General features: G+C 39.0%; 2 protein-coding genes across 2 annotated transcripts; one reads left to right on the top strand and one right to left on the bottom strand.

The window, feature by feature from the left end:
* Nucleotides 1-253: 253 nt before the first annotated feature.
* baiap2l2a (BAR/IMD domain containing adaptor protein 2 like 2a) lies at nt 254-13,517 on the bottom strand (the record flags this gene model as incomplete). The annotated part of the gene is made up of 14 exons (XM_079810452.1): nt 12,533-13,517; nt 12,058-12,133; nt 9,595-9,681; nt 8,840-8,901; nt 8,646-8,717; nt 7,672-7,752; nt 6,358-6,489; nt 5,907-6,008; nt 5,764-5,815; nt 5,459-5,651; nt 2,594-2,659; nt 2,364-2,517; nt 463-503; nt 254-326 (listed from the first exon to the last, which is right to left on the bottom strand). The coding sequence occupies exons 1-14, from the start codon at nt 12,584-12,586 to the stop codon at nt 254-256; spliced, it is 1,245 nt and encodes a 414-aa protein (XP_079666578.1). The 5' UTR covers nt 12,587-13,517.
* Nucleotides 13,518-13,572: 55 nt separating this feature from the next.
* Nucleotides 13,573-23,642, top strand: cbx6b (chromobox homolog 6b). Its single transcript, XM_079829368.1, has 5 exons — nt 13,573-13,744; nt 15,030-15,073; nt 16,361-16,426; nt 16,790-16,856; nt 18,431-23,642. The coding sequence occupies exons 1-5, from the start codon at nt 13,580-13,582 to the stop codon at nt 19,679-19,681; spliced, it is 1,593 nt and encodes a 530-aa protein (XP_079685494.1). The 5' UTR covers nt 13,573-13,579; the 3' UTR covers nt 19,682-23,642.
* The last annotated feature ends 4,320 nt before the right edge of the window (nt 23,643-27,962 follow it).

Here is a 27,962-nt window from a genome sequence, read left to right as displayed (position 1 = left end):
ACTTTATGGGGCCAATAAAAGAGTGTTTTCAATTGTGTTTGCTGCCTGCCGCCAAAATTTTCTTAACTACCTCCTTTAATGGACTTTTAAAGACCAGTCATTAATCATCGTTGAGTCACATTGTCTTAAATGTGATGCTTTGTACTGATTATGCTGGAAAACGAATGTTTTTGAATATGACTGAACAATGTGTAGTAAAATGTGCAGCACTGATTAGCTGTTGAAGAATTATTGCCATTGGGTAATATATCATTCATACGCGTGGAGCTGATCTGTCATTGGTTTTGGTGGGTTTCAGCTTCACAGTGGCAAATGGATTCGTGCCTCTGCAAAAACAGAGAAAGAAAATGTGTTAAACAAAATGATCTACAATATAGATGATCTCTTATTGGTGCTGAGGAAGCAAAAAACATCCTAATTAAAGGTTAATGGACATGAATATAAAACTGTGTTTTTACCGACCTTGGAAAAAGTTGTGGTCGAGACTCATAGTCCTCTTGTCTCTGTGAAAAATAAGAAAAGTCATTCAGTATTGATGATTCTTTTAAAATGGTTTTATACTATTCTTACATTAGTATGCAAAAAAAAAAAAAAAAGTCACCGCAAAACCACACAAATGCAATGTGTTTTCCTATAGAGACTGATCTTGGGTCAAACTCAAACCAAAAGCAACCAGGTGAACTCCAGTATACTGAAACTATGCTTAGTCGCATCAAAGGTACAAAACAGACGGAGCCTTCCAGCCCGTTGACTTTTATTTTGTGGCCCTCAGTAATAAATAAAGATTAAGTATGTTTTACAAGAAAATACTCTATCATTCATCATTATCAGTCTTTTTCAAAATGTTATACTTAATCCAATGTGTTACTTGTCATTTCTTTTTAATTATTTGTGAAATTTACTAGCAAATTTCTGAGTGAAAATTGTTTCAAAGTAATTCCTACACCCATTTTATTAAATTCATTGATATTTGATGCAATAAAATTCTATCGTGAAAATGTCCCACTTATCAGAAGAGAATTAATAATTAGTAATTATCGAAACAAAGAAAATGTGACATCAATGCGGAGGTCATGTGAGTCATTGCTACTATGCAGTACATTATCATGATTGTATTAATATATTGGACAAAATATTGAACTTACAGTTTATAAACATCATATTAGTTTATAGTCAATGAATATGTAATGAAAATTAAACATTCCCGCAACAAAATGTTAGGCTACTATACAGTATGTGGTTTAATATGTGGTAAGGTTTTCCAGTGTCCTCAATATCACCTGTTATTCTTTTGTAAAATCCCTTTAATGAACAAAAGCCAGTTTCTGAATGATATCATCCCCCGGACATGACATCATTTTGGAGGGAAATGGACAGCTCACACGTTGGTTAGTATTAGCAATGCAAATGCAACTGGAAGCAATAGGCTTGTATAATAATTTTGTCTCTTTGCATCAGTTGTGGTATAGCAGAGGATCACATCAAAGCATGCACACACACACACACACACACACACACACAGTTGTGTTTTCATGTTTTATGGGGACTTTCATAACGATTTTTATTATGTACTATATTCTGTCCCCTAAACCTACCCATCACAGACAACTTTTTGAATATTTTCAAAAAACATCACTTAGTATGATTTATAAGCTTGTTTCCTAATGGGGATCTCAATTTAGGACCAGTGACACAAGTCCCCATGAGTCTGTCAGCATTCAGTTTGAAAAACATGAACACACACGTACACGCACACACCCACACACACACACAGACCGTCAGCAGAAAGAGCTGCCCCCCTGCAGCCACCAGAACGAAGGATGCGGTGTCGTGGAGAACAGAACTTCTCCACAGTGCCCCTGCTGGCCACAGTAGGAACTGACACTTAAAATTCAATGTCAGCCTGTTCTCATCTCATCTACACATTTACATTAGCTTACAGTCAGGAATCTCTCCAGGGATTTAAAATATTCTGAACATCAGCAGATCTTCAAGAAACCCACGAACCACATCAGAATATAAAACACACTCAAATGATTCCTACATTACAGTCACTGCATCTTAATTTTTACTTTGCATGTAATATTAATGGCTATTTAATGGTGGGGAAAACAGAACGTGATCATTTATCCTCAATTATAAAAGTCAACATAAATCAAACTTCAACCCGTTTACTTTCTTAATACTTGTTCCTGCTATAAATGTGAACGATACTTCAGTGCACGTTATTAAAGATTATTCATAATCTTTCATCAATATCAACCTGTCATATATATACTTTAATCAGAGCCTAATACGTTGCTGATGGGAAAAAATCCATCCATTTTAACATAATTTTTTAATAGATTATTTTCCTTTCTTACTCTGTTTTCTGAAGGGGTGGGAGTGACAGGCCTGGAATTGCTAGATCTGGTTGATGGAGGCGGCGGCGGAGGTGCAGGCAGAGCTATTTGTTGGCTGCTGCTCACGGTTTGGTCGAGGAGGTTACTCATACTGCTGCTGCTTCTAAAAGAACTGCTACTGAATAGGGAAAAATGGTCAAAGGTCATGAGATTGAAGAATTGAGAAAGTAGACAAAGCAGTATCATCTTACCTGGAGACAGGTGGCCCAGGTGGTTCATCTATGGGGCCTACATAAGCAGCAGGGAACCAGCCTTGCCTAAACAATGCATATCGAATGAACAGGAAACAAAATCAAGTGGTCTGTTTGAGCATCAGATGTTTTTAGTGTGTTACTGAGGAGAGTAAAGCAAATCCCCATTTCGTAAATGGACATTTACGGAGTGTGAACACCATCAAAAGTAGTGACGTTTGTGTCTTAAATGAGAACAAATCATTCTCTTAAGTGTGTAACTGGTTCACAGAATCGAACTGAATCAAACGGGTTAATGACACAAGACGCACATCTGAAGTAGCACCAAATGAGCCAATAAACTGGTTCGAAATGACAAATCAAACCTACAGGCAGAGTTGAAAGTCAGCTTTTTCAGTCATGTCTGACCAGGGGCACCGCTGGGGTTTCTGGGTCCCCTGGCTAACTTCTCCCCTGGGGGTCTGAGTGCTGAATTCAATGTCCTCCTAATCTAAATACCCCACCTCATTACAGTGCACCTGTGTCTGACTCAAAGGCCCTGTTTACACCTGGTATTACACAAAAAAAAAAAAAGGTTCTATATAGCCGCATTTCCACTGAAATTACCCGGAACAATTTGTACCAGGAACTTTTTTTACAGGAACTTTTTCCCCCCAGATCTGCTACTCTGTGTGTTTCCACTGCAGTCTAAAGTACCGGGAAGATTAGGCAAATTAGTCCGGTGATGTAGGACTGCGCGCGGCTGCTCCTCCCAGTCAGCAACGGACAGTAATTTTTCCGCGATACTATCTGCAACAATAACGAGGAGATGCAAGCAGCGCTGCTTTTGCTGGTTATGTATTGGTTTAATAAAGAGGTCATTAACAAAACGGCGGAAAAGAGACGAGCACTGATACTAAAGCGTATTCTGAAAGCTCGTAAAGCTAGATTTAAAATAAGACAACGTATGTTATTATCAGCTATTACAGACATTGACCGTGCGATTGCTGAGACGAACGCGCGCCATCGGACAGAAAGAGCAAGACTGATATTTACTGAATGCAGAACGAACCTCGCAAAAGACTTTTAAAAATGCCGGTTGAAATAAAATGCTGCGTGAGTTCAACCAATCAGCATGTTCAGCGCCCAAGTCCCACCCCCGAAAGTTCCCAAACTTTGAAAAAGTACTACCTCGGGAGCAGGGCCGTTTGGAGGTGGAAATATTTACCCGGAACTTCATTTAGACCCTGGTTCCTGCGGTCGAAACACACCGAGTACCACCCCAAATTTCCTGGTTCCTGGGGAAAGTTCCTGCGGTGGAAACGCGGCGTATAGCACCAAAAGTGGTTCTTCTCGTAATCATAGAGGAACCACTTTTGGTGCTATATAGCACCATATCTTAACATGTTCTGTATATGGTAGCGGTGCTATAAATCACCTTAGTTAGCGGTGCTATATAGCACCTTAGTCAAAGAACCTCTGAAGAGCCGCTGAAGAACCACTGAAGCACCAAAATTGGTGCTATATAGCACCTAAAAAGGTTCCCCTATGATTACGAGCCAAGAACCATTTTTGGTGCCATATAGAACCTTTTTTTTATTTTTTTGAGTGTATGATGCCTTTTGGTCGATCAGATCACAAGTGGATGGCCCTAAATACAGGTGTAAACGGGGTCTACAAAGTTTTGAGCTTGTCCAATTTTGACCACTCCCAGAGGTAGTCAAAAACACATTCGACCGGATTGCTTTCGTGGATTTCATGTGGTCAAATGTGTTTGAACAGCCCCAAAAGACCACCTACTGACCTTAAGCGTAAACAGGAAAGCACGCTAGCCAGACAGGATTTAAACTTTGTCGACTGGAGACCCATGTTTGGTTTGAAGACGAAAAACGTACCAAGCACAATGTTCCCTCACCATTCCTGATTTCTAACACGCACTCACAGCGTTCAGCGTGGTCTTGCAGCTGTCAGAGCAGAAAAGAAAGCTGATGCTCTCCGTATGTTTTTCCGTTGTCTTCGGGCGCGTTCTTATGTTAACTGTTAACATAACTGTCTTATGTTAAGTGTAAATGGGAATGTGTCTCCCTCATCTACTTGTGAAATTAGCAGTAGTCCAGCGTAGCGGCTACACGTTGTCATGTTGTAAATAAGACAACATCTGTATCACAAACCCTCCATGTTGATGTTTTTGGCGAAGCTATGCCATACGAAAAAACAAAACGAAAGAGCACCATGGGACGCACAAATCAGATCTGAACAGTTGCGATACACAGAGTAAGTAATTTAGATCGAATTCCAATTGGATACACAAATAATCGGATTTGGACTGACACTGGACATATAGCCTTAGAACTAATTCATTATGTTCTTTTTGAGTCTGTTCTTTTTTAATTTGTTCTTAGGTGGTAACACATTTGGACATGCTTATTGGATTATTTGTTGCTGCGCAAGGTGTGCGTGCCACTTTGGATGTGCGTCTTTCATCATCAACCCGGCACATCATAGGGGGCATTTTCATCATAGTTGGGCAGTTGTGGCCTAAGGGTTAGAGAGTCGGCCTTGTAACCCAAAAGGTAGCAGGTTTAATTCTCACTCCCGGTAGGAAATTACTGAGGTGCCCTTGATCAAGGCATCTAACCCCCAATCACTCCCTGGGTGGCGCAGTGAATGGCTGCCCACTGCTCTGGGTGTGTGTGTTCACTACTCACTACTCTTAATGTGTGTGCACTAACTTGGATGGGTTAAACGCAGAAGACAAATTTCGAGTATGGGTTACCATTCACTTCACTTCACTTCAAGTTAGATTCAGATTGAGTATGTAAAAATTGAACGATTCGTTCTAATCAAAAGTCTAAAGGTGTAGATTATGGTGTTAACTGCTCTCACCGTCCAGAGCTATCAGAGCGGCCATACAGCCAGCCGTTCCTAGGCTCTTTAATGAGCAGTGTGATGCTTTCTCCCGGAGAGAACGGCAGTAGGGTGGAGTTGGCACTGGGAGGGTTGGGCACCAGCGCTCGCATCACTCTGCCACCAGCCAATCCTGAGATGGAGTTGGAACGACTGGGCTGAGGGGAGGGGCCTGCAATGAAGGGGTGAAATAGTCATATTTAACAGGAAAATATATAATAAAAAGTGCATAATGTTGTTTTTTAGACGTTTCTTCTGATAAGGTCAGAATAAGGTCTCCACACCTCTAGAGGGAACCGCTCCCAGCGACTGCTCCACCCAGCGGTTAACATCAGGCTGACAGAACGACAGGGCAACATGGGGTAAGTTGATTTGATTATCGATTATTGTGTCATTAATATTATTGTGTCATTATACTGTATCTCACATTGTTGTCCTCCAGTCGTGAAGGAGTGTGTGGACGGGATTCTCTTGTGTGATTCACTAGATCCTTCCACCCCTCTGCTCTGTTTTGCAGGCCGCCCCCTGTCTGTGGGAGGAAGAACACAGTCAACGTTAATCAGGCTGAGCACTTTGAATAACAAAATCCAGTTCCAAGATTTTTTTTTTAAAAGAGAAAAAAAATCATAGTCTAGAAAATAACTTTTATGTAGCATAAAGCTGCCCATTATTTTTTACATCCCCTCAAAAATAAACTGCAAATAAAAAATAATGTAAAATAATTTGAGATGAAAAGCTTTTGCAATAACACATTCAGTACATTTCAAGCCATTTTGACATGTCCTCCTTAATAATATCTACTTATCACCTTGGTTACAACTCAAAGCAGCACATCAAGTGGCCAGTTATAGACACTAATAAAAGATAATGATATTAACCTTGTTCATGATATATGCAATAGATTGGGTGAGTCCACAGTGCTTCTCCGCCAGGAATCGATATCTTCTTTCTTCTTCTTTTAATGCCTCTTTCTGACACTCTCTGAGAAAGTGCACATACTCGCTGCCATCCTACACACAAACATTACCATCAACATCATCAGTCTTTTTTTGTAGCCATTACCACCATCATGAATTATAATGATGCCTTGTAGCAAACAAGGTCTATTCAAGCTCTAGTTCAAACATTTTCAACATTGATAATAATAAGAAACATTTCTTGAGCATCAGATCATCATATTAGAATGATTTCTGAAGGGTCATGTGACACTGAAGACTGGAGTAATGATGCTGAAAATTCAGCTTTGCATCGCAGGAATAAATTACAGTTTAAAATATATTCAAATAGAAATTAGCTATTTTAAATTATAACAATATGTCAGAATATTATTGTTTTTACGGTATTTTCGATCAAACAAATGCAGCCTTGGTGAGCATCACACACTTGTTTCAAAAATCTTACCGCTCTCAAACTTGAACAGTATATATTTGCTGTTCTCATAGATTTACCCATCCATAAACATCAAAATGAAAAGTGATTGTTCATTTTACATTGCAATCAGCCATTGTAAGGGAGAAATTACATCTAAAGTGCCATTTGGGAAGGGTCATATGGCTCTTTTCCACTGCGTGGTACAGCTTGGTACGGTTCAAATCGACTCGGCACAGCACGTCTCAGCTCGGCTCGGTTGCTTTTCCACTGCAGTAGCACCGCTTCAAGTGGGTGGGATTACGTTGTAGTTGCGCCTCCTCTACTGCCACGACATACGTAAACGCGACACAAAAACAAACGTGCAAAACCGGAGCAATGGAGCCTATCGAAGGAATGGTGTTCTTGATTCTCGGCATGTCGATGTTTTTCACCGCACAACGAAAAAGTTTGTTTCAAAGGAGGCTGATGGCAGCAAAACAAAATACTGAAAAGTATTAGAGTATGGGAACTCCTACAACAAAGCGCATTCGACAATAGGCTTGCTCGACGGCTCACGAGGGTAAGCTAATCTTGCACTTATCAATATACGGTCTCAATCGCTATATCACTGTCACGAAAACATATAATGAACTTGGCTGGCAAAATTATGTTTTAAAATGCGTATTCTGTGTATTTCAGATCCTTCATATTTTGCAACGTCGCCGCAACAGACCATTTGTTTGGACATTTAACCGAGCTTCTGAGTGGTGGGATGTGATTGTTCCCGGTTTTACAAACACTCAATGGCTGGAGAACTTACACTGGAGATACACTGCTCTCACCTGTGGGACCCCTCTCCTCATCTGTCTCTCCAGTGCTGTTGCCTGGTTTCTCACCTCCATCTCATAGCGCCTCCTACTGTTCTGGAGGAGAAAATGGACCAGCAACATTAATATATATATATATATATATATATATATATATATATATATATATATATATATATATATATATATATATATATATATATATATATATATATATATATATATATATATATATATATATTTAATTGGCTAATGTTCCTTATTATGATGTTTATTAAAGCTGCTGACTGTAAGTTTTCCCTCTGTGTCGCCATCTCTGTTTGAAACCTGCAATTGCAGTTATTTGCGGAATTATTATCTTTAGGTGGGTTATGCATCGGCGCGGCTCCTCAGCGTGGAAGAATCTAATGTTTTGAGGAGTATGTGCGGCTTGCTGTCAGTGAATACTGTACTTTTTGGAATCACAGATTCTACATCTTGGAAGAATGACCAAAATAAGAATTTTCACCAGAAAATTTCATCTGAACAAGTAAGTAACATGTCTGCCACTTTGCCACTGAGAAGAGGCTATAAATGATCCGCCACCTGCAGCATCCTCACATGCGATACTACTAGCCGGACTCCTTCTTTACTTATACAGATGTGACATAATGACGCAAAGATGAATATTGGCAAGCTCGTATTTTCCGGGGAAACCTACCAGTACCACTCAAATTATAACACATTATTACAAGCTTACCGTTGTGAATCGGGCTATGGTAAGGAGAGGGTTTTCAATACTGGCTGGTTACGCTCAAAAATGGATTTTGGATCATTTTTAACCAAAAAAAGTTACAGACTGCAGCTTTAAATTTAATCTACATAATTAGCTCTTAGATTAGATTTAGCTGCCGTTATAATTTTAATAACAAGCAGGTGTTTATGCAGGTTTTGTTTTCTTAAAATGCACATTTTCTTGTTTGCATTTGCAATACCAAATAAAAACTCACCGATATGAAATCTTTATCTAGTCTGACATTGTTGTCCATCTCTTGAAGGACCTCGGAGTGGAACCAGCGGAACTGAATTAATCAGACATACTCATTAAACATGGGATTGGCCATGCAGACAATCTAACAAGCACTAAGTCAACAAAGTGAAAGATATGGAAGGATGGGTCAAAAGAGGAAGGTCTATAACACACCACTCCCTCCAGCTCATTGGTGAGTCTCCTCTGACTGTCTGAGATCTGTATCAACACATCACCTGCAAAACAAACACACACACACACACACACATTTTTATTAATGATCTTATAACAGCCATTGTATCTTCTGGTTGAATGTCTGTGTGCTAAAGTATAGGTATTACCCTCTCTAAAGGTTGCACTGCCAAGCTGACGTTATGTCATCATTTATTATTTAACATCACAGAGGAGGTGCGGTTATCTGATATTGACTACAAAACTGACACGCACATACACAATCTCTCTGTGCCCATAAAATATGATTTAGAACAACAAAAGCACCATTGAAATGTAATGAAATTTTTCCATTAAACCACAACAGGGTGATAGACGTCAGCCATAAATAAACATTCTCTCTCTCTCTCTCTCTCTCTCTCTCTCTCTCTCTCTCTCTCTCTCTCTTTCTCTCTCTTGTGTGCGTAAGAAGGTTCCAGGAGAAGAACAGCGTACCTTTACAAGGGCAAAGTACAATATGAGTGTTTGAAGGACACTGTTTCCCTCCCAATTTATCACCCTCAATAAACACACACACACAACTTTCTTTCTCTCGCTCTCCCGCTCTGTCCCGGTGATGGAAAGTACATATTCATCAGAAAAAAGAAAATGAACTGTGTATCGCAAATCTCTGGCTTTGACAGAAATGTGTCCTGCTGTAATTTAAAAGCGAAAGAATGTGAAAGAAAATGAAATGATAAGAGGAAATAAAAGCTTACCCAGCAAACGTGATGACATACTCTGCATGGCCTGTTCACCCATCTTAGACAGAGCATTGAAATAGGCCTCACTGGTGACAGCAAGGGCTTTAGATACACACACACACAAATTTGGTTAATTTACCACGGTAAGACTGATTTTAACATCTTGTTTTCACAGTAATAATATCTGAACATCCTTAAAACAAGATGAATTTACCTAAGATAAAAATAATATTAAATACATTTAATTCATTAGATTGTTATTAAAGGTCTAGTTCACACACACACACACACACACACACACACACACACACACACACACACACACACACACACACACACACACACACACACACACACACAAATTCTGCCATCATCACACCACATTTAGCCCTTCTTTACCTTTTACCGTATCGCTCAAATCTCATTTGTGTGATTTGAATGTGTGCATTTGCCGCTTTAATTTAAATGTACTGCTTTTTTGATGGTTTACAAGAACCAATGATTGCTGGCTTCACTGACAACAACCCTGATGTGATATATTTTAAAATTCAGATGTATCCTAAATATACTTTGAAAATACAATCCACAAACTGTGAATGAGATTTGAGACCTGCAGTGAAGCTCCACAAAAAAACTAAACGAAAAATTTATAGACTTGCTTTCATTACTTTGTCTTATTGTGTGCTTTGGATCTTATGTTTTATGGAGTATTTTGTGTTTTGTTTTATTAAGTTTGTCTGATCGTATATTTAGTCTCTTTACCATTTGTAAAGCACTTTGAACCAGCCTTTTAAGACAGAGAATATATAATTGCTGCTGCTGCTGTTGATTATTGCTTCTGCTAATAGATACACAGACATACTGCTGTGAGCATGTAAGATATGCTGCTGCTGCATAAATACACTCTAAAAAAAAAAAAGGTTCTATATTGCACCAAAAATAGTTCTTGGCTCGTAATCATAGGGGAACCTTTTTTAGTGCTATATAGCACCATTTTTGGTGCTTCAGTGGTTCTTCAGCGGTTCTTCAGAGGTTCTTCACCGGTTCTTCAGAGGTTCTTCACCGGTTCTTTGACTAAGGTGCTATATAGCACCTCTGAAGAACCACTGAAGCACCAAAATTGGTGCTATATAGCACTAAAAAAGGTTCCCCTATGATTACGATACTTTTTTTTTAGAGTGTAGACATAGACATACAAATATATGCAGGTAGATCTGGGGAACATGGAGGGCTTCAGAGGAACTCTGATAACGCGCTGCAAGACTAGCCTATACAGCCAGTGTTGGGAAGGTTACTTTGGAAATATAATGGGTTACAGATTACAAGTTACCCTATTTAAAATGTAATAAGTAGTGTAACTATTTCAATTACTTTATTAAAGTAATGTAACAGATTACATATGATTATGAATTGATAATGAATGTTTTCAACTGTTAATCATTTTCAAACATTTAAACCAGACAGGGTTAACCTTCCAGTAGTACTCAACACTGATTACTGTCGGACTTTCAAAATGCTTCATCACTTCAATTAAGATTATAATAATTGAATTTTAAAGCACAGCCACAGCAAAATCAGACTTTAGCACCTATTTTTACCTATCATTCTGAGGTTAAATACTACAGATTTAAAATCATAACAAGAAATATTTTAATAGCTATGATAATGTTTTCCAACTCAAATATTTGCACAGGAAACACTGTCATCTGAAACAGGTTGTAGCCTAAAGCTTTCAGCGGCAATGTGGATTGATTTAATTGGCAGACGTGGTGTATATCAGACAAAGCAACAAATTTATATTATTCAACATATCCAAGCTTTTTAGAGAAAACATTCAGATGTAACCTCCTTTGTAATCGTTAACATTTTCATAAGTAACTGTAACAGATTATTTACATTTATTTTGTAATTATTAAATTACATAACTGTTACTCCCCAACACTGCCTACAGCAAACACTAAACCAGATTTAAATGTTGAGCAAGCAATCTCATTGGCTGCATAATCACCAGAGGCCAATCAGCTTGTTTGATTGTTTGCAGATTGCATCAGCCTGCAACCCTCTAGTTTCATGACTGAACTAGATATATCACACAAAATGTATGATTTTATAAATGTTTAGTTCTGTATGCAACTCCGGTTTTGAGGACTGGTATAAAGGCAAATATTAATAGTCTAATCACCAAAACGCCATGAAATCATTTTATTGGTTCTTTAACCTTTTGGAAGATGACTATCCACAGGAACAGCCACTATCAAAGCTACTGACGTACAGTTTGTATAGACGTCAAGACTCATAAAATAGGCAGTCATTAAACAGTGATATCAAATGAGCCAATGACATTGGCGCAATGCTGACTTATTATCATCAATGACACCCGGCAGGCCAAAGTTCAACCACTCCACTTTCCTTGTTCCTCCTTTCCTCTTTTTCAGTCTTACCATCTACCTCATTCATTTTTTTCTCATGCTGACTTGCCTTGGAAAGCCTGAATGTAGCTGTTTCCCAGTGCCACCAGTCTCTGCAGGCTTGGGTTGAACTGCTCCATTATGCTCTGAGCGGATGGACAAACAGTGTAAGAATGACATTTTCACATTTTGTGACAGAAACACATTTTGTGACTTTGTGTTGCTCCACAACAATCTATCACCTTGGTTGCAGATTGCTATTTGTCACAACAAAGTTTCATAGCTAAACCCACTTTTGAAAAAAGTATATAGGCCTATTATTGAACATATGACTTATTTGACAAAAAATGCTATGCTTCATGCTGAATATTTATAGATTTATTTTTTTAATTGTTATTCTTAAATTGCAATTTAAACTAACATAGGCAACATTTGTAGATAAATGTAAATAAATGTCAGTGTATTTTATTACACTTGTCCTACACAGTTAATAGACATGTTATTGTGTATAATTCAGACTCAAGAGTCAGAAACTTCCCACTTACCGCATAAATGCCCAGAGTGGCGCGGTGCAGTTGATCACTGTTTTGTCCTGACATCCTGATCTGTCACCGTAGCACAGCAAACAAATAAATAACTACTGACTAAACAACAAACAACCAGAATGACAGATGACCCACTGCTGTCTCCCCCTTGTTTCCTGTGTCCTCTCTTGTCTTGTCCCGTTTGTGATTGTGATTGTGTGTGTGTGTGTGAGTATGAGAGAGAGAGAGTGAGAGAGAGAGAGAGAGAGAGAGAGAGAGAGAGAGAGAGAGGTGGTACCTATTGTCACCTGTGTGGCCTGTGAATTATTGAACAGTGCAGAGTAATAAAAGTGTGGCTGAGGTTAGACACCTGCCGTAAACACTGCACAACAGAGATAGGAAACAGGGCTGGTGTTGAATCCTCTATTATTTTAGCATTTTTCTCAGTGCAGTGAACAGAGCCCTTTGCAAGTGCTTGACATTATTCAGCTACATTTATGCATTTGGCACTTGTATCCATCTCAACTTAGATTGCATTCAAGCTAGGCTATTTTGTTATTATAATTATAAAAATAGTTTACACAAATTAATTATTTTCACTGCCACAGGCCCCAAAAGCGTTTTATACAAACTTGCTTGTGCTTGGAAAACAATTATATTCTTTAACACCTCTCATTATCCCCTAAGCATAATCATACGATATTAAGTAATATATACTTTATTAGTAGTGTCATTATTGATGATGATGATGATAATGATAGTTTAATATAATGTTAATAAAATAAAAAGTAGATAGATAGATAGATAGATAGATAGATAGATAGATAGATAGATAGATAGATAGATAGATAGATAGATAGATAGATAGATAGATAGATAGATAGATAGATAGATAGATAGCATTATAGTAGCCTAGTATACTATAGTAGTATAGTATTATTAACAATATTGCCTATATTGTATGATAACAAAAACATTGTTCTTCCTTTTCTCTCAACCCCCCCTCAATGAACTGTCGATAAGTGTACTCTCCTTGCATGGGCCGCATTGTCAGAGGCGCGCGGGCGCATGTGTGTATTTGTGTTTGGTTCACTCCTCCGCTCCACGGCGCAGGATCTTTCCATCGCTTCCGCGGAAGAACCCGTCTCTGCTGTCTCACTAAAGATGGAGCTATCTGCGGCAGGCGACCGTGTGTTTGCCGCCGAGGCCATCCTGAAGCGCCGCGTCCGCAAGGTCAGTCTGTTTATTATTAAAACTCATTTTATTTCCTTTCACTGCGGCCTACAGACGCACTAAACTTCAGCCCTGCAGACCGAGTGCAGTGCATTGAACTGCATTAGAGCACCATGCTTTCCCATGCAATCATAAAACCGCTCGTATTACACGCATTTGTGTATGCATTCATACACAACTAATTTGACTGAGTTGCTTATTTTTGAGCTCAGGGTACTGTGTGTGTTTATTTAGATTGGAGTGGCGCCAGCTGGAGCTGGTGCTGTTAGCGCGTTAGCTTTTTTGTGTCTACCCGGAGTGCAAATTTTTTGACAAAGGCCGGTTCGTCTGACATCCAATTGACACTGCAGGCGTGAGACACGATGCGACGCTACAAAACTAGAACGCTACCACTGTAGCCTAAACAAAGTGTGTTTACACTGCGTTTAAACCAACCACAATACATTTTGCGAGGTTGTGCAATTTCGGTCATATATATTGGAATCTTTGCGTTCTCTAGCGTCGCGTCGCGTAGCAACCACTAGTTTTTACGTTCAAATCGCTGTTTGTTTTTGTTTTCCGTACACCAAGCGATTTTTTTTTGGAGGTTCGAAATGTTGGTTGTCAAATCCCCATCATTTCCTAATAGTTAAATATCTTAAATAACTTTGTATATTTTCTTGCATTACGCATGCGCATGCATTTATATACCTAATAAGCATATGTTAATATTATATTGAGGTAATGAGAATTTAAAAGAGTAGTTTGCCCTGACATTTGGGCTAAGTAACTCACTCACGTTCTTCCAAGCTTGCATGACTGACTTTCTTCTGTGGAAAACACAATGAGAATTTTGGAAGAATATTTTATTTTCCATAATGGGAACTGCGGATTTGTCAAGCTCCAAAAAAAGGCAAAAAAAACAACAACAACAACATAAAAACATGGTCCATATGACTAGGCTATATCCCATATCATCTAAAGCCTTAAATTAGCTGTAATATGAACAACTTCCACTCTACTCTAAATAGGATAAGTGTTTTAAAGGATGGATTGATGAATATGGACTACTTTTATGATATATTTACAGTGCTTTAAACAAATTAAAGCATCATCTCTATAGGACAAACTGAGTAAATATTCTTTAAAAATATCTACTTATGTGTTCCACTGAAAAATAACAGCATGCGGGTTTATAATGGCATGAAGGAGAGTAAATAATGACAGAATGATCCTTTTTGGATTAACTATTCCTTCAGTGAAATATCTTTCAGAAATGTTGGGAACTGATTTGTCTTTTCCATAGGGACGGATGGAGTACCTAGTGAAATGGAAAGGATGGGCAATAAAGTGAGTGAACCGAAATTTGTTTCATTAGTTAAGTTTGAATACACCGATCAGGCATAGCATTATGACCTTGCTAATATTGTGTTGGTCCCCCTTTTGCTGCCAAAACAGCCCTGACCCATCGAAGCATGGACTCCACTAGACCCCTGAAGGTGTGCTGTGGTATCTGGCATGTTAGCAGCGGATCCTTTAAGTCCTGTAAGTTGCAAGGTGGAGCCTACATGGATCGGACTTGTTTGTTCAACACATCCTACAGATGCTCATTCAAATTGAGATCTGGGGAATTTGGAGGCCTAGTCAACAGCTCAAACTCGTTGTTGTGCTCCTCAAACCATTCTTGAACCATTTTTGCTTTGTGGCAGGACACATTATCCTGCTGAAAGAGCCACAGCCACCAGGGAAAACCGTTTCTATGAAAGGGTGAACATGGTCTGCAACAATGCTTAGGTAGGTGGTACATGTCAAAGTAACATCCACATGGATGGCAGGACCCAAAGTTTCCCATCAGAACATTGCACAAAGCATCACACTGCCTCCGCCATCTTGCCTTCTTCCCATAGTGCATCCTGGTGCCATGTGTTCCCCAGGTAAGCGACACACGCACCCGGCCATCCACATGATGTGAAAGAAAACGTGATTCATCAGACCAGGCCACCTTCTTCCATTGCTTCATGGTCCAGTTCTGATGCTCACATGCCCACTGTTGGCGCTTTCAGCGGTGGACAGCGGTCAGCATGGGCACCCTGACTGGTCTACGGCTATGCAGCCCCATACGCAACAAACTGTGATGCACTGTGTATTCTGACACCTTTCTATCAGAACCAGCATTAACTTCTTAAGAAATTTGAGCTACAGTAGCTCGTCTGTTTGATCGGACCACACGAGCCAGCCTTCACTCCCCACGTGCATCAATGAGCCTTGGCCGCCCATGACCCTGGTGCCGGTTCACTACTGTTCCTTCCTTGGACCACTTTTGATAGATACTGACCACTGCAGACCGGGAACACCCCACAAGAGCTGCAGTTTTGGAGATGCTCTGACCCAGTCGTCTAGCCATCACAATTTGGGCCTTGTCAAACTCGCTCAAATCCTTACACTTCCCCATTTTTCCTGCTTCTAACACATCAACTTTGAGGACAAAATGTTCACTTTCTGCCTAATATATCCCACCCACTAACAGGTGCCGTGATGAAGAGATAATCAGTGTTATTCACTTCACCTGTCATAATGTTATGCCTGATCGGTGTATCTAATAAGTGGTGGATGTTAAATGATCTGTATATTTTTCAGGTACAGCACATGGGAACCTGAGGAGAACATCCTAGATGAACGACTCGTTGCAGCGTTTGAACAAAAGTGAGTCATTGTTTATTGTTGTTGATGCTTTTTCCCTGATTAACAAATTTAATGGAAATGAACAAGTTACAACATGTTAACTCGTGCACTCATGAGCGTTAAAAACGTTTTTTGACCGTTGATGCTTCTATTTGAAGTGGTCTCCCTGAGTCAAAGCTAGATCGACTCTTTCCTGCATACCCACAGGATGCAGTCTCGCAGACATCTCTATCCACATCACATGAATACTTGAGTCACACATCTGAAGTAAAACTTTTGTAGTCATGCTTTGTGCTCAGAGGAAGTTTGTTCAAAAAGCTGAAACTGGCACAACCACTCACTGACATAATCACAAACCCTTTGAGCAACTCTTTTTACTTTTAGAGAGCGAGAGCAAGAGATGTACGGACCTAAAAAGAGAGGGCCGAAACCTAAAACGCTGCTTCTAAAGGTACGTCAGCAATACCAACTAACATGAAAATAAATATGTTTTGTGGTGTGCAAAGCCATTTAGTCCATTTGTTTTGGAAATATGCTTTTAAAGTATTTCAAGGTGTCACCATTTACTTACTCTCATGTTCCAAACCGGTAAGAGTTTAGTTTATCTTCGAAACACAAATGGAGATATTTTTTATGAAACCTGAGAGATTTCTGCCCCTCCATTGAAAGTCCATACATCCACAAATTTAGCCCTATTCGCACAGGATTGGTATTATCTGGGGACCTCTTGTGATTTAGAAATTACCCCCCACATCTGAATTTCGTCTGGCGCATTTGCACGGGATAAGCGACAGCATAAACTGCAGCAGGAGTCAGATTTCGTTCCTCACAAGAGTGAGAAACTGAATGACAAGACGACGTCGGAAGATTTGGTTTCAAAACGGAATGTAAAAGCACGTACTTAAGTGAGTTTGTCATTGTACTGTTCTGTTGTTCTGTTTTTCATTCAGAATAATATTGACCATTCAAGCAATTCCCCCCCGAATTGACGCTAATTCTAGGTTGAAAGTATAATGAGCACTGTAACAGTGCGTGTCTACTGTTATGAATGCCTATGCGGCCGTGCACATTTTACTTTTGGTTTATAATTATCGATTTAACTTCAAAAAGTTTCCAACGCAGCCTCCATTCTTCACGAAATACGGATAAAAAGGCGCACCGGAAACAAAAACCTTGAAAAATGATATACGACCCCGCCAAATCACAGAGATCCCGATTCGCACAGGACTAATATTATCTCAGGAGCTTGTGTTTGGCGAAATATGGTTGGTCATTTGCGGGGGAATTTTTACTTTACAAATTACAGACATTGCCGATTCGCACGGGATTAAGATCACAGACAACCTCTGCAATTATTACAAATTACTAGAGGTCACCAGGTAATACTAATCCCGTGCGAATAGGGTTTATGTCACAACAACAAGTTCATTAAACCAAAACTGTACTTGCTTTACGTGCGAGAACAAACTCTTCTTGCTGAAAGTTCAAATGTGCATACATGACATGTGAGAACAAACCTCATTGGTTCTTGTATGTCCAGTTGGTAGTTGGTTGGAAGCACGGTGATGTGTCAGAACTCATAAGTATTAGTGACAGCTCTATGTACAAGCAAATCATAAGTGTTTAAAAACTGCTCTTTTTTTTGCATCCTCGTCTTTTTTTTATATTGCCTGCCCGTATGTGTTCTCTTGACGTCTTTTTATCGTTCTTTTGCCTTGTGGTTCAGTCCAGGACCATGATCTGTTCGCACTGGAATCTGATATTGGTCACATTTAAATCAACAATGTGAACAGCTGTACAAAAAAATCTGAGCAATAAATCGGAATTGAGCACTAAGGCTCACAGTGTGAACGTAGCCATAGAGGGATAGAAAACTCTCAGGTTTCATTTTTAGTTTTATAGAAGAACGAAATACCTATTGGTTTGCAACAACATGAGTGTGAGTTAATGGTGACAAGATTTTAATTTTTGGCTTAATAACTCTTTTACAAGGAAATAATTTGTGACTTTTTTCCAATTATTTAGTCAAGAGCGCAGGCTGCAGAGACCCCAAGAGTCCCGGAGTTCAAGCCTAGCCGTCCTCAGCCTCATTCCAAGCTTCCTCCGCCTTCAGCTGCACCATCCTACACCCCAACTGCCCCATCTAATGCTAAACTGCAGTCGGGCGCTGCTCAGCCCAAACTGAAAAAAGACATTCACCGCTGCCATCGCATGGCACGTCGCCCCTTGCCCCGCCTGGACCAAACAGTCGGTCCCTCCGGTCCTTTTTCGTCCCGTCCGACAGTCAGTCCGTTTTCAGAAACAGTCCGGATTCTCAATCGAAAAGTCAAACCCAGGGAAGTGAAGAAGGGACGAGTCATTCTGAACCTCAAAGTGGTTGACAAGGCTGGGAATGCTGGAGTTGCTAATAGTAGAAGGACACACATGCCCGCTGCCCAGCAGTCCCATTTTGGGCGGCAAAAAATTCCATCTCGGAACAGGGTGATTGGTAAAAACAGGCGGTTTGGAGAAGTGTCCTACCGAGGAATCCAGCCCCCAATTAGGAGTTCTGGGTTTCCTGTTTTTGGAAAACTCTTCGATTCTCACTCTTTGAACAATGCTGAGAACAAGACTCAAAGTGGAGAGAGTCGCAACAACATAAACAGTCTCTCGTCCTCCAAAAGTTCAAAGGTCTTGGACGGGTCCAAAGGTCCGACTTTCAATGATGAACTGCCTCCATCAAACTCAAGCTCAGAAGTTTCGGACGGCGAGGCACCCTCTCCACGACAAACCCAATCCCAGCATTCCTCATTCCCACCCAAGACCTCTGCAACCAACGCCCAAGAGCCTGCCCTTTTCAAAGGGGGCGCTCAATCAGTGGCATCCAAAAACAGCTCGGGTCCTTCTGCTCTTCCATCCTCTCCTATGTTTTCCTCTTCATCCTCTGCGTCGTCATCCTCAGAAGATAACGAACACATCCTGGATCTTTCTGTACCTCATGAAATGGACAGGCAATTGCGGCGACGGCATCCCTTCTCTGGTCGTCGGCCGCTTAAGGTCCCGGAGGTTCCCGTGTCGGAGGAGCCATCGGAGGAAGAGGAAGATTTGGACTGGCATCCTGACATGACATCCCGATGTGCCAACGTGGTCGTCACGGATATCACGGCTAACCTCCTCACCGTAACCATCAAGGAGTTCTGTCATCCACCGTCCGCTACCTCTCCTCCCTGCCACCCCAAAAATATATCAGCTCAACACGACACACAACAGCCAAAGCATCCCCCAAACAAAACATGAGTGCAGACACCACAGATACGGCCTCCTCTAGCCTTCAAAAGGGATGTTAGGAGGTTTGTTAGTAGATTGTTTACAGTTTTAGCTGCCTGGTGCTCATGCGAGCCTTTGTTAAGAGATGTGGCCAAGCTGTCCACTCTACAACACTGTGCCATGACTTTTATAACCATGAAAGAATGTCTCTGATGAAGGTTTTTTGGCTCACTGTGTTCAATCTGAACATATCGACTTTTCTAAGCAGATTCTTAGATTTACTCACCAATGGCTTTTTTTAAAAGATGTGCCAAGCAATTTCCTTTAAGGTATTTGTTCCATATGCGCTACTGTTCAAAAGTCTGGGGTTGGTAAGAAATTTTTTTGTTTTATTATGCAAAAATATACACAAAATATAGTTAAAAAAAGCATCATTACTCCAGTTTTCAATGTCAAATGATACTTCAGAAATAATTCTAATATGATAATTTGTTGCTCAAGATTTATTATCAATGTTAAAATCAGTAATATTTTTGTAAAAACTGTGAAGAAACTTTTTTCACGATTATTTGATGAATAGAAAGTTCAAATTAACAGCATTTTTTTGAAATATATGTTGTTACAACGTAAAAGTTTTCACTGTCACTTTTAATCAATTTGTTGCATCCTTGTTGAATTTAAGTATTAATTTTACAAATCGTACTGATCCCAAACTTTTGAATGTTTATATTAATGTACACAGTATAAATATATATACACACACGCACACAAGTATTAATTGCGTCTTCAAACCCAAACTGCAGCATTTTCGATCATTTCTGTGAGTGAGTATATTATGTATAGCATCATCACAAACATTGAAATGTGCTGTAAACTGCAATTGATGGCTCAATGTTTTAGTTGTATATTATATTCTAAGTCCAAATTGATCAAGAGTAAATAACCAGTTGTCCATTAATTTCTTATAAAGGAATAGCTACATAACACATATTTTAAATGTAAGTGTAATGCAACGTAAGAACGAGTTTTTCTTATATTGTCCTAATAATGACAATGAAAGTGGTTAGACATTCCTGGCATTAACCCACCAGAACATTTGTTTTTGTTAGATTACCTGCAGTAATTTGCGAGAAAAAGCTAAATATATTATCAGAATACAGAATAATGACAGAATGAAATTTCTTTGCTGGTATATTTCTTTTAAGAAATATGTATGGCCATAAATGTCCTCAATTCACTTGTCATTGTGGCACAAAGTTAATTTTGGTCCCTGGTTATTTTTTTCTTTTTTAGTTAGGTTTTGGCATATGGCAGGATCCCTGACACAAGCACCTCCAGCTTTAAGGGTCCCCACAGCCAGTACCTTCATTATGAAGCAGAATAACAACCATCCATGTCAAACGTGTTTGTTTTATCTCAGTGTTTATGCCTGACAAGTGTTTATAGTGCTGTCTTAGCCAAGTTACCTTTCACAGAAGTTCTCAGTAAACAGTGAGGGAAAAAAACTCAGGCGAGAAGGAGGGAGAATGAAAAATAGGACGTTTTGTTGTTGCTAAGCTGAAACGCAGAGGTAATTGCCAGAAATTCAACTACAGGAAGCCATGTGTTCCTTCTATGCTTTTTCTAGATTTTACTCAGTACTTGCATTGAAATCTAACTGTCAATTGATGGACTCGTTCAAGAAACATTAACTATTATTTAATGACTAGCGTATTCATCTTAATCTTGTTTTATTTATATTTTCAGGTCAAGCTATTTTGCTTCTCACTGAAGTGTTTTTTTTGGTAGAGACTCTAAATGCTTGTGCTGTAAAAAGCTTTGAGTTCAAATGAAGTCAATAAGGTCATCTTTCGCTCTGTTGTGGAATCAATTTAGTATCACCCCGCTCTCTCTTTATCGGCAGGGATTGAAAAATCTCAACAGAGAGAGTGTGTAGTCTGTGACTTTGAATCCAGAGAAAGAGTGTTTGCGTAGATTTTGGTGAAGGGCTTTCTGAGAAAAGCAAGCTTTTGATCTAGTCCTGATGTGTTTGGAACGGTCTCTACCCTCCAGTTAGGTTTTAATGAGAACTGAAGTTTAAAACCCATGAGCTTTGGTCGTGATGCAAGCCAGTGTCAGTTTTTAAATAAGAAAAGGCACAGGCGAAACACACTGGCCTGATGAAGTGGACAGTGATGTCATTGATATGGAAACTTTTGCTGTGGCCAAATACAATGTTTAGGGATTTGCTTAGGGTCACAAAATGAGCTCATAGTGCAGTTTCCTTTACGTACGTGGCGTGCCTTGTTCTTAATGTCCAACAAGCCTTTTATAAACCTTATTTAAAAGTTAAGGCTGGATTGATTGATTGTTTTTTTGGTTTAGTTTTTTTTGCTTTTGAAAATCCATTCATGTCATAGGAGATCAAGCACTCAGTCCTGCTTTGTGGTTTGCACCAACATTGTTGGTCCTAAATCCCTGATATTTGCCGCAAACACTGTATATTCTGTCCGCTCTGACGTCCCCTGTAATCCCACTTAACCAGCACTTCAAGACTTGTGCGTAGCGAGGGGGCGAGAATCAAGATTTCCTCTCAAAATCCCCATCAGGATGGCTCTAAGTTCACAGCATCATTCGGTTTATCCCACTGAATCCTGACTCTCATTATTCCTCCACGTGTCGACGGTTTATCTCAAACCTCCATGATGTGGAAGATTTAAGGACACGTTCTCTTGTTGACCTGTAAAGAAATTGATTTTTATCGTAATGGAGTTGTTTGTTCAGCCATATTAAATTTTTTTTTTCAAATAGTACATTTGAGGAAATGCAAACTCCTCAGCACTTAGAATGCATGTTTTCATATCTTATTTAAAAAGATTAAACCGTAATGCACTCGTGCCTTTGTGCAAAGGACATTTTTTTTGAATATGTACTGTAAATATTTTAAAAGGATCATACATAGCTTCCTTCTTTTGAAGGAAGTTTGAATATATGGAATTAATTTTACTTCTGGTTTGTTTTCATGTACTCCCGAATGGACGTGTCTTTTCCATTTACTTTTATATACAAATCATTGCATTTTAACTTTTTATTATCTTGCCTTGGCAAAGCCAGTACTATTATCCTGTACACACTTAGGTTAACTCCTAAAAGGGCGTTCAAGTTACATCCACCAAAACTCAATACAGTCCTTCAGACTGTTTTCACTTCTTTTCTAATTGAATGGACTTCCCAGGAACATTTCTGACAGTAATTCCTGAGCTTTCAAGCTTTGAGAACCAAACATCTTAGACTCGGCTAGTAGTGGCTTAGCTACAAAAGACTTGAACTTCAAGCCAACTTTCGGGCTTAACTTTCTCCAGCCAACATTCAAAGTTAGTCTTGAAGACAAGTTATTTTTCATTTGTTGTCTTGTTCAACCAGGTCTGTAGCATTAGCTGAGTTAGCAGTGTTAAGCACGCAGAACATGTGCAAATCATTAATGCCCTGACTGTTTGAGAACAAGCCCTTAAACTGTGTTCAGGAGATCAGCTCCACGATGCTGCACTGTGTAATTTCTGAACCATTCTGTGTAGTTTTGTCATTTTCCTGGCTTTAGTTGTGAGTGAGTGAGTGAGTGAGTGAGTGAGAGAAAGGGAATACATTCTTCCTATATAATAAGTGCTGGAATTTGACACTCCATCTATCTTAATCACATATTAAATGTAAAGATTGTTTTTTTTAACAATGTGGGAACCTTTTGGGGTCCCCCTTTCAGTCTGAAGCTTATTAGCCAATTTTATTTATTGATTTCATTTCCTCTAATTTGTTATTTTTCGTTGTAAATATTAACTATATGCTTGATTTGTATTTTGTACTGGCCATAGCAGAATTATAATTATTTTTCATTGCTTTGATTATGTCTTGTGTACAGATTTGTAACTGAAGTGTTGGTAATTTTTGTATTGTCTTTGAAGTAGAAGTGTAGCTAAGCTCACTGGCCCTGATTTAATAAAGGAATTGCATTTGTGATTTTGTAAACTGTGTGTGACATGTAGTGTTTAATGTGATGGTTTATAGTCGCATTCTATTCAAGTAGCCATTTTTTTCCACTTATATTTTCAGCATTTTAGTCATTTTGGATGCACTTTAAAAACCTCTTATGTCTTCGTAATGTCACCAGCATCAATGCGGTATTCATTTGTGTATACTGATTGTCAATACAAACCGACACATTTAACAAGTGTTCCCAAGGGAAAATATGTGGAAGGTAAAGTGTGTGTGTGTGTGTGTGTGTGTGTGTGTGTGTGTGTGTGTGTGTGTGTGTGTGTGTGTGTGTGTGTGTGTGTGTGTGTGTGTGTGTGTGTGTGTGTGTGTAGTTCTGCAGGCCACACATTTTCACTTTATTCAAGGTATTTTTTTGAATCTATAATTTAATCTCATGTAGGCCTAATCAACATACTGTAGGTACAACATCAACATGTAAATAATTTCACTTTTAGAAGGGAAGGTGGGTAAAAAAAAAACACTCGACAAATTCATATTATACAAGTTAGTTCCTCAAATTGAATTGGCTGAGCGTTTAAAGATATAACAGCACTGACATGTTCGAATTACTCCACTTGTCTGTGTTCACAGTGTTCCAGATTGTGTGTGTGTGTGTGTGTGTGTGTGTGTGTTTGCAACAGTGGTGGAGGAAGTACTGAATCTCAGTACTTCAGTAAAAAATATCTAGAGATATATTTACTTTAGGAAAAGTAGAAGTACCACAATGACTACCCTACTTAAGTAAAAAGTCCCTGATTTTAAATGTTCTTTAAGTAAAAGTACTTGCATGCATAACAATTTATTCTCTTAATGTCTATATTCTAATAATAGTAATAAAAAAACATTATGGGCTGTGACATTTTAACTAAGTTAGTTTTCGGTTAATTGTGCTTACCATCTGTGGCCCAGTTTACATTCTGACTTACAATTCTGGTTATCAGGGTGATCTGCAGAGTTAAATATCATTATTCAGTAAGACCATGGGATCTGCAAGAACTGTGTATTCATTTCCTATTCATATTCTTCAGCCATATAGTCCAGTATGACAGACTCTGGCCACTCCTAAATTCCAAGCAATATTGTTGATCACCTGAACCTCAAAATAAAATCTCCCTGAGGAGAATCCCTCCTTCCTTGGTACAAAGACACAATAATCAATTCTCTCTGCGTTTTCTGGGACATTGCGCTTAGTGTCTCCATGGCTCACTTGTTTTCCATCATCAGACAGGATGAGTCTAGAACGAGCTGTATCAGGATCCAGAATCACATCAACTGTGATAGAGATAAGAGATCATGATTCACATCTTTAGATTTTAATGTAAAGGGTTTAGTATAGAGATAAATGTATGAGTTTAACTATCGTTTGTGAAAGTGAGAGATCTGTGCCTGCATATAAGTGCATTAAGCTCTGTGGAGACAAATGTTGATAAAAGACAATGAGTTCCATGTGTATTGAAGATAGGCCTACAATATGGCCTGGTTTCACAGACAGGGCTTAGATTAAGCCAAGATTAGGCTTTAAGTCGCTTTTAAAAACATGTCTTATTGGGAAAATAACCCCCCAAAAAACAGATGTGCATCTTGAGACAAAACTATGGTACTGACATATTTTAAGATATGGTTTAGAGCAGCACTGGGTTCAGTTTGCCTTCCTGGAAGAGCTGACTGATGTACATACCATGTTGCCATGGATGATGTGATTGACCAATTAGATATTCCAGAGAGTCATATAATAATGTATATTTCCTATATATTACAGTATATTAGGCTAGTAAAGTAAGTCTACCGCAAGTCAAGCGTTAACTATAGTGATTTCCAGGGGGCGCTAATGTTAACCGCCCACTAGAGGGCAGCAGTAAAACACTTCAAAAAGGAACAACAACAACCTGCTCCCTGAAGAGAAAAAGGTAATCTCCTGACATTGTAAACGGTCGAGCAGAAACTTATTTTGTGCATTGAGAATTAGAGACGTGAGCATAGCAAAACAGTTACTTGTCGGATCTATTAGGTCATTACAAGGCTAAATGTTTTTGTAATTCCGTGAAATCCAGTCGTCCCCTCAGGTAGTTTTTATATAGCCATACAGTGGCCTTCTTTTTTCTTTCTTACACAGCACAGTCAGACTTTCCGTTTTAGAGTGTCACATTCTATTCTTAGACTGTTGTCCCACTTTAGCTTTTAATGGAACCAGAATAGTATTCCCTGTCCTTCCCTTCTCTTACCTCTGCTGGGTGCTGCACATTTGTTAAAGATACCAAGAATTCAAAATAGACAATTCTTATTTTTATGGAATATTGCAGTATTTATTATAATAATTTATTTCCACGCCATAAATTGCCTTTGTATCTTTAATCAAAGTAACTTCTCCTTGCAGCCCATCTCTTCTCTGATGATGTGTTTACTGGTGTGAGGGCAGGGCAAATTGTCACTCACATGAAATCACAGCAATAGCAAACCACAACCATCCAATCAATTCCCCACGGACAAAATCAAGTCTTATCCTAGATTTTTTTTCTTGTTCACAAAGCCATTTCACTTGGGTGTACATCGCAATATTTGGCGAAAAAAAGACTATCGCAACTTCAGGTTAATGCTGATTTTAAAAACAGTTCTGTCAAGCTCCGTTGAACACAATGAATCAAATTCAAGGCTGCCACTGTACTTGTACCTAATAAGTCTCAAGAACAGAATTTCAATCTCTTGACTTACAAGGAATTCGTAAAGTTTATCGATGATTATAGCTTTTTTTTTTTTAAGTGACAGAACAGGGAACGTGTGGCGGTGTGGGATAAAACATTATTTTCCAATGAGAATTATGGTGGCAGTGAGAGGAGAGGGTGACCCGATCATCTTTTCTGATTATGTAACGGCAGTAACAGGATGAATTCATACACGTATAGAAATTTCCTGTTCACTTTGATCCAATCAAACAAACTCATTGGATGCGGCTTCATTATGCAATAACACCAACACAGTGCTATTTTAATCAAGCTACTCATCTCAGATGGACAAAAGAATCCTTAAATCTGAGTCTGTCTTCAGTCACTAAATCCAAATCATTTTTAATCCAAAGTGAAATTGAAGCTAAATTGAAGTCAACATCCACCATTTCTTACTTAAAGTTTGAAATAACCTAAAGCCTCCAGAAATACAAAAATCCTCACGTAAAACATTTTTAGGGATTATTTTTATATAAATCTGTGTAAATCTTCTGGTCCTTGTAGGCACGATTTTCCCATCCTCCTCACGCGTGGTGTATGAGTGTGAGTGTGTGGAGGTGGATTACACATAAAAGGGTGACTCCGTAGACTTGCTGCGAAATGATAAGGTCATGCTCATACAGGACACTAATCTCCCCCTGTGCTCGGTGATTTCACGCTTCACTGGGGACAGTATGGGATCAGGGGGATTCCAAGGTTTCCACACTTACCTGTCCGGGATGCTCATAAATGAGGACGGGAAGTCGTGCAAATATGTTGCCACAACTTGTTTTTATCATAAGAAAAAATGTATTAGCCCGTTGATGTTTGAAAGTCAATATCATCACATTTATACTTTTATTTCACATTTAAAGCATATATAAATTCTTCTTTTTATTATTTTTTTCTTCAGTTCAAACCAAAAAAGACTCCTTTCAAACTTTGGGTAACTAAAGTCTTAAGGAATCTATTTTTGTTTTGTTTTTATAAATTATATTTTATGACGTTACAATGAAGTTTGAATCTGATATGCGAGAATGTTCACTAATGGGGTTTAAGTGGCGCTACAAACTTCCGTATAAAGTGGTGCAGGTATGACATCACTTGTAGGCCAAAATGCAGAAACGAGTTAGCATTTTTAGCACTTCCACGTCCCAAAGTCAATGGGTTTTTTGAATGGGATTTTGGTTAAATGGCTGAAATAAGGTCTGTGGTGAACACAAGCTCAAGACACTTTCACGTTTTATTCTACAACATAAAATAGTATTACCCCAGTCGAGATTTTTTTGTTACGTGTTTTAAAAAAGGCAGTTGCTAACAAGTGGCTTAATGGGACTACAGAGGCTGTCGAGGAGCTTGAACATCATCACGTCGCTTTTACAGCCTTATGATGCTTGCAATTGTGCTCTTAAATTATTCTAATGTCTTAAACTTTGAAATCGTGGGACCATGGTGTACTTTGTTTATATCCTAGCTTTCTACTTCCGGCGAATGCATTTAGGCTTCAAAATTCATAAACGTTGTGGTCATCTGTGAAAATTTGATGGACAAAACGTGTAAGTATCGAACTTTTTTATGATCACAGAGCTTGTTTTTTGTGATAATCC

This window comes from Gobio gobio, assembly GCF_949357685.1.
Source record: "Gobio gobio genome assembly, chromosome: 1".
In the NCBI taxonomy this organism is placed as follows: Eukaryota; Metazoa; Chordata; class Actinopteri; order Cypriniformes; family Gobionidae; genus Gobio; species Gobio gobio.
Note: the sequence above shows the minus strand (reverse complement) of the source record. Positions and strands in the feature narration are given on the sequence as shown.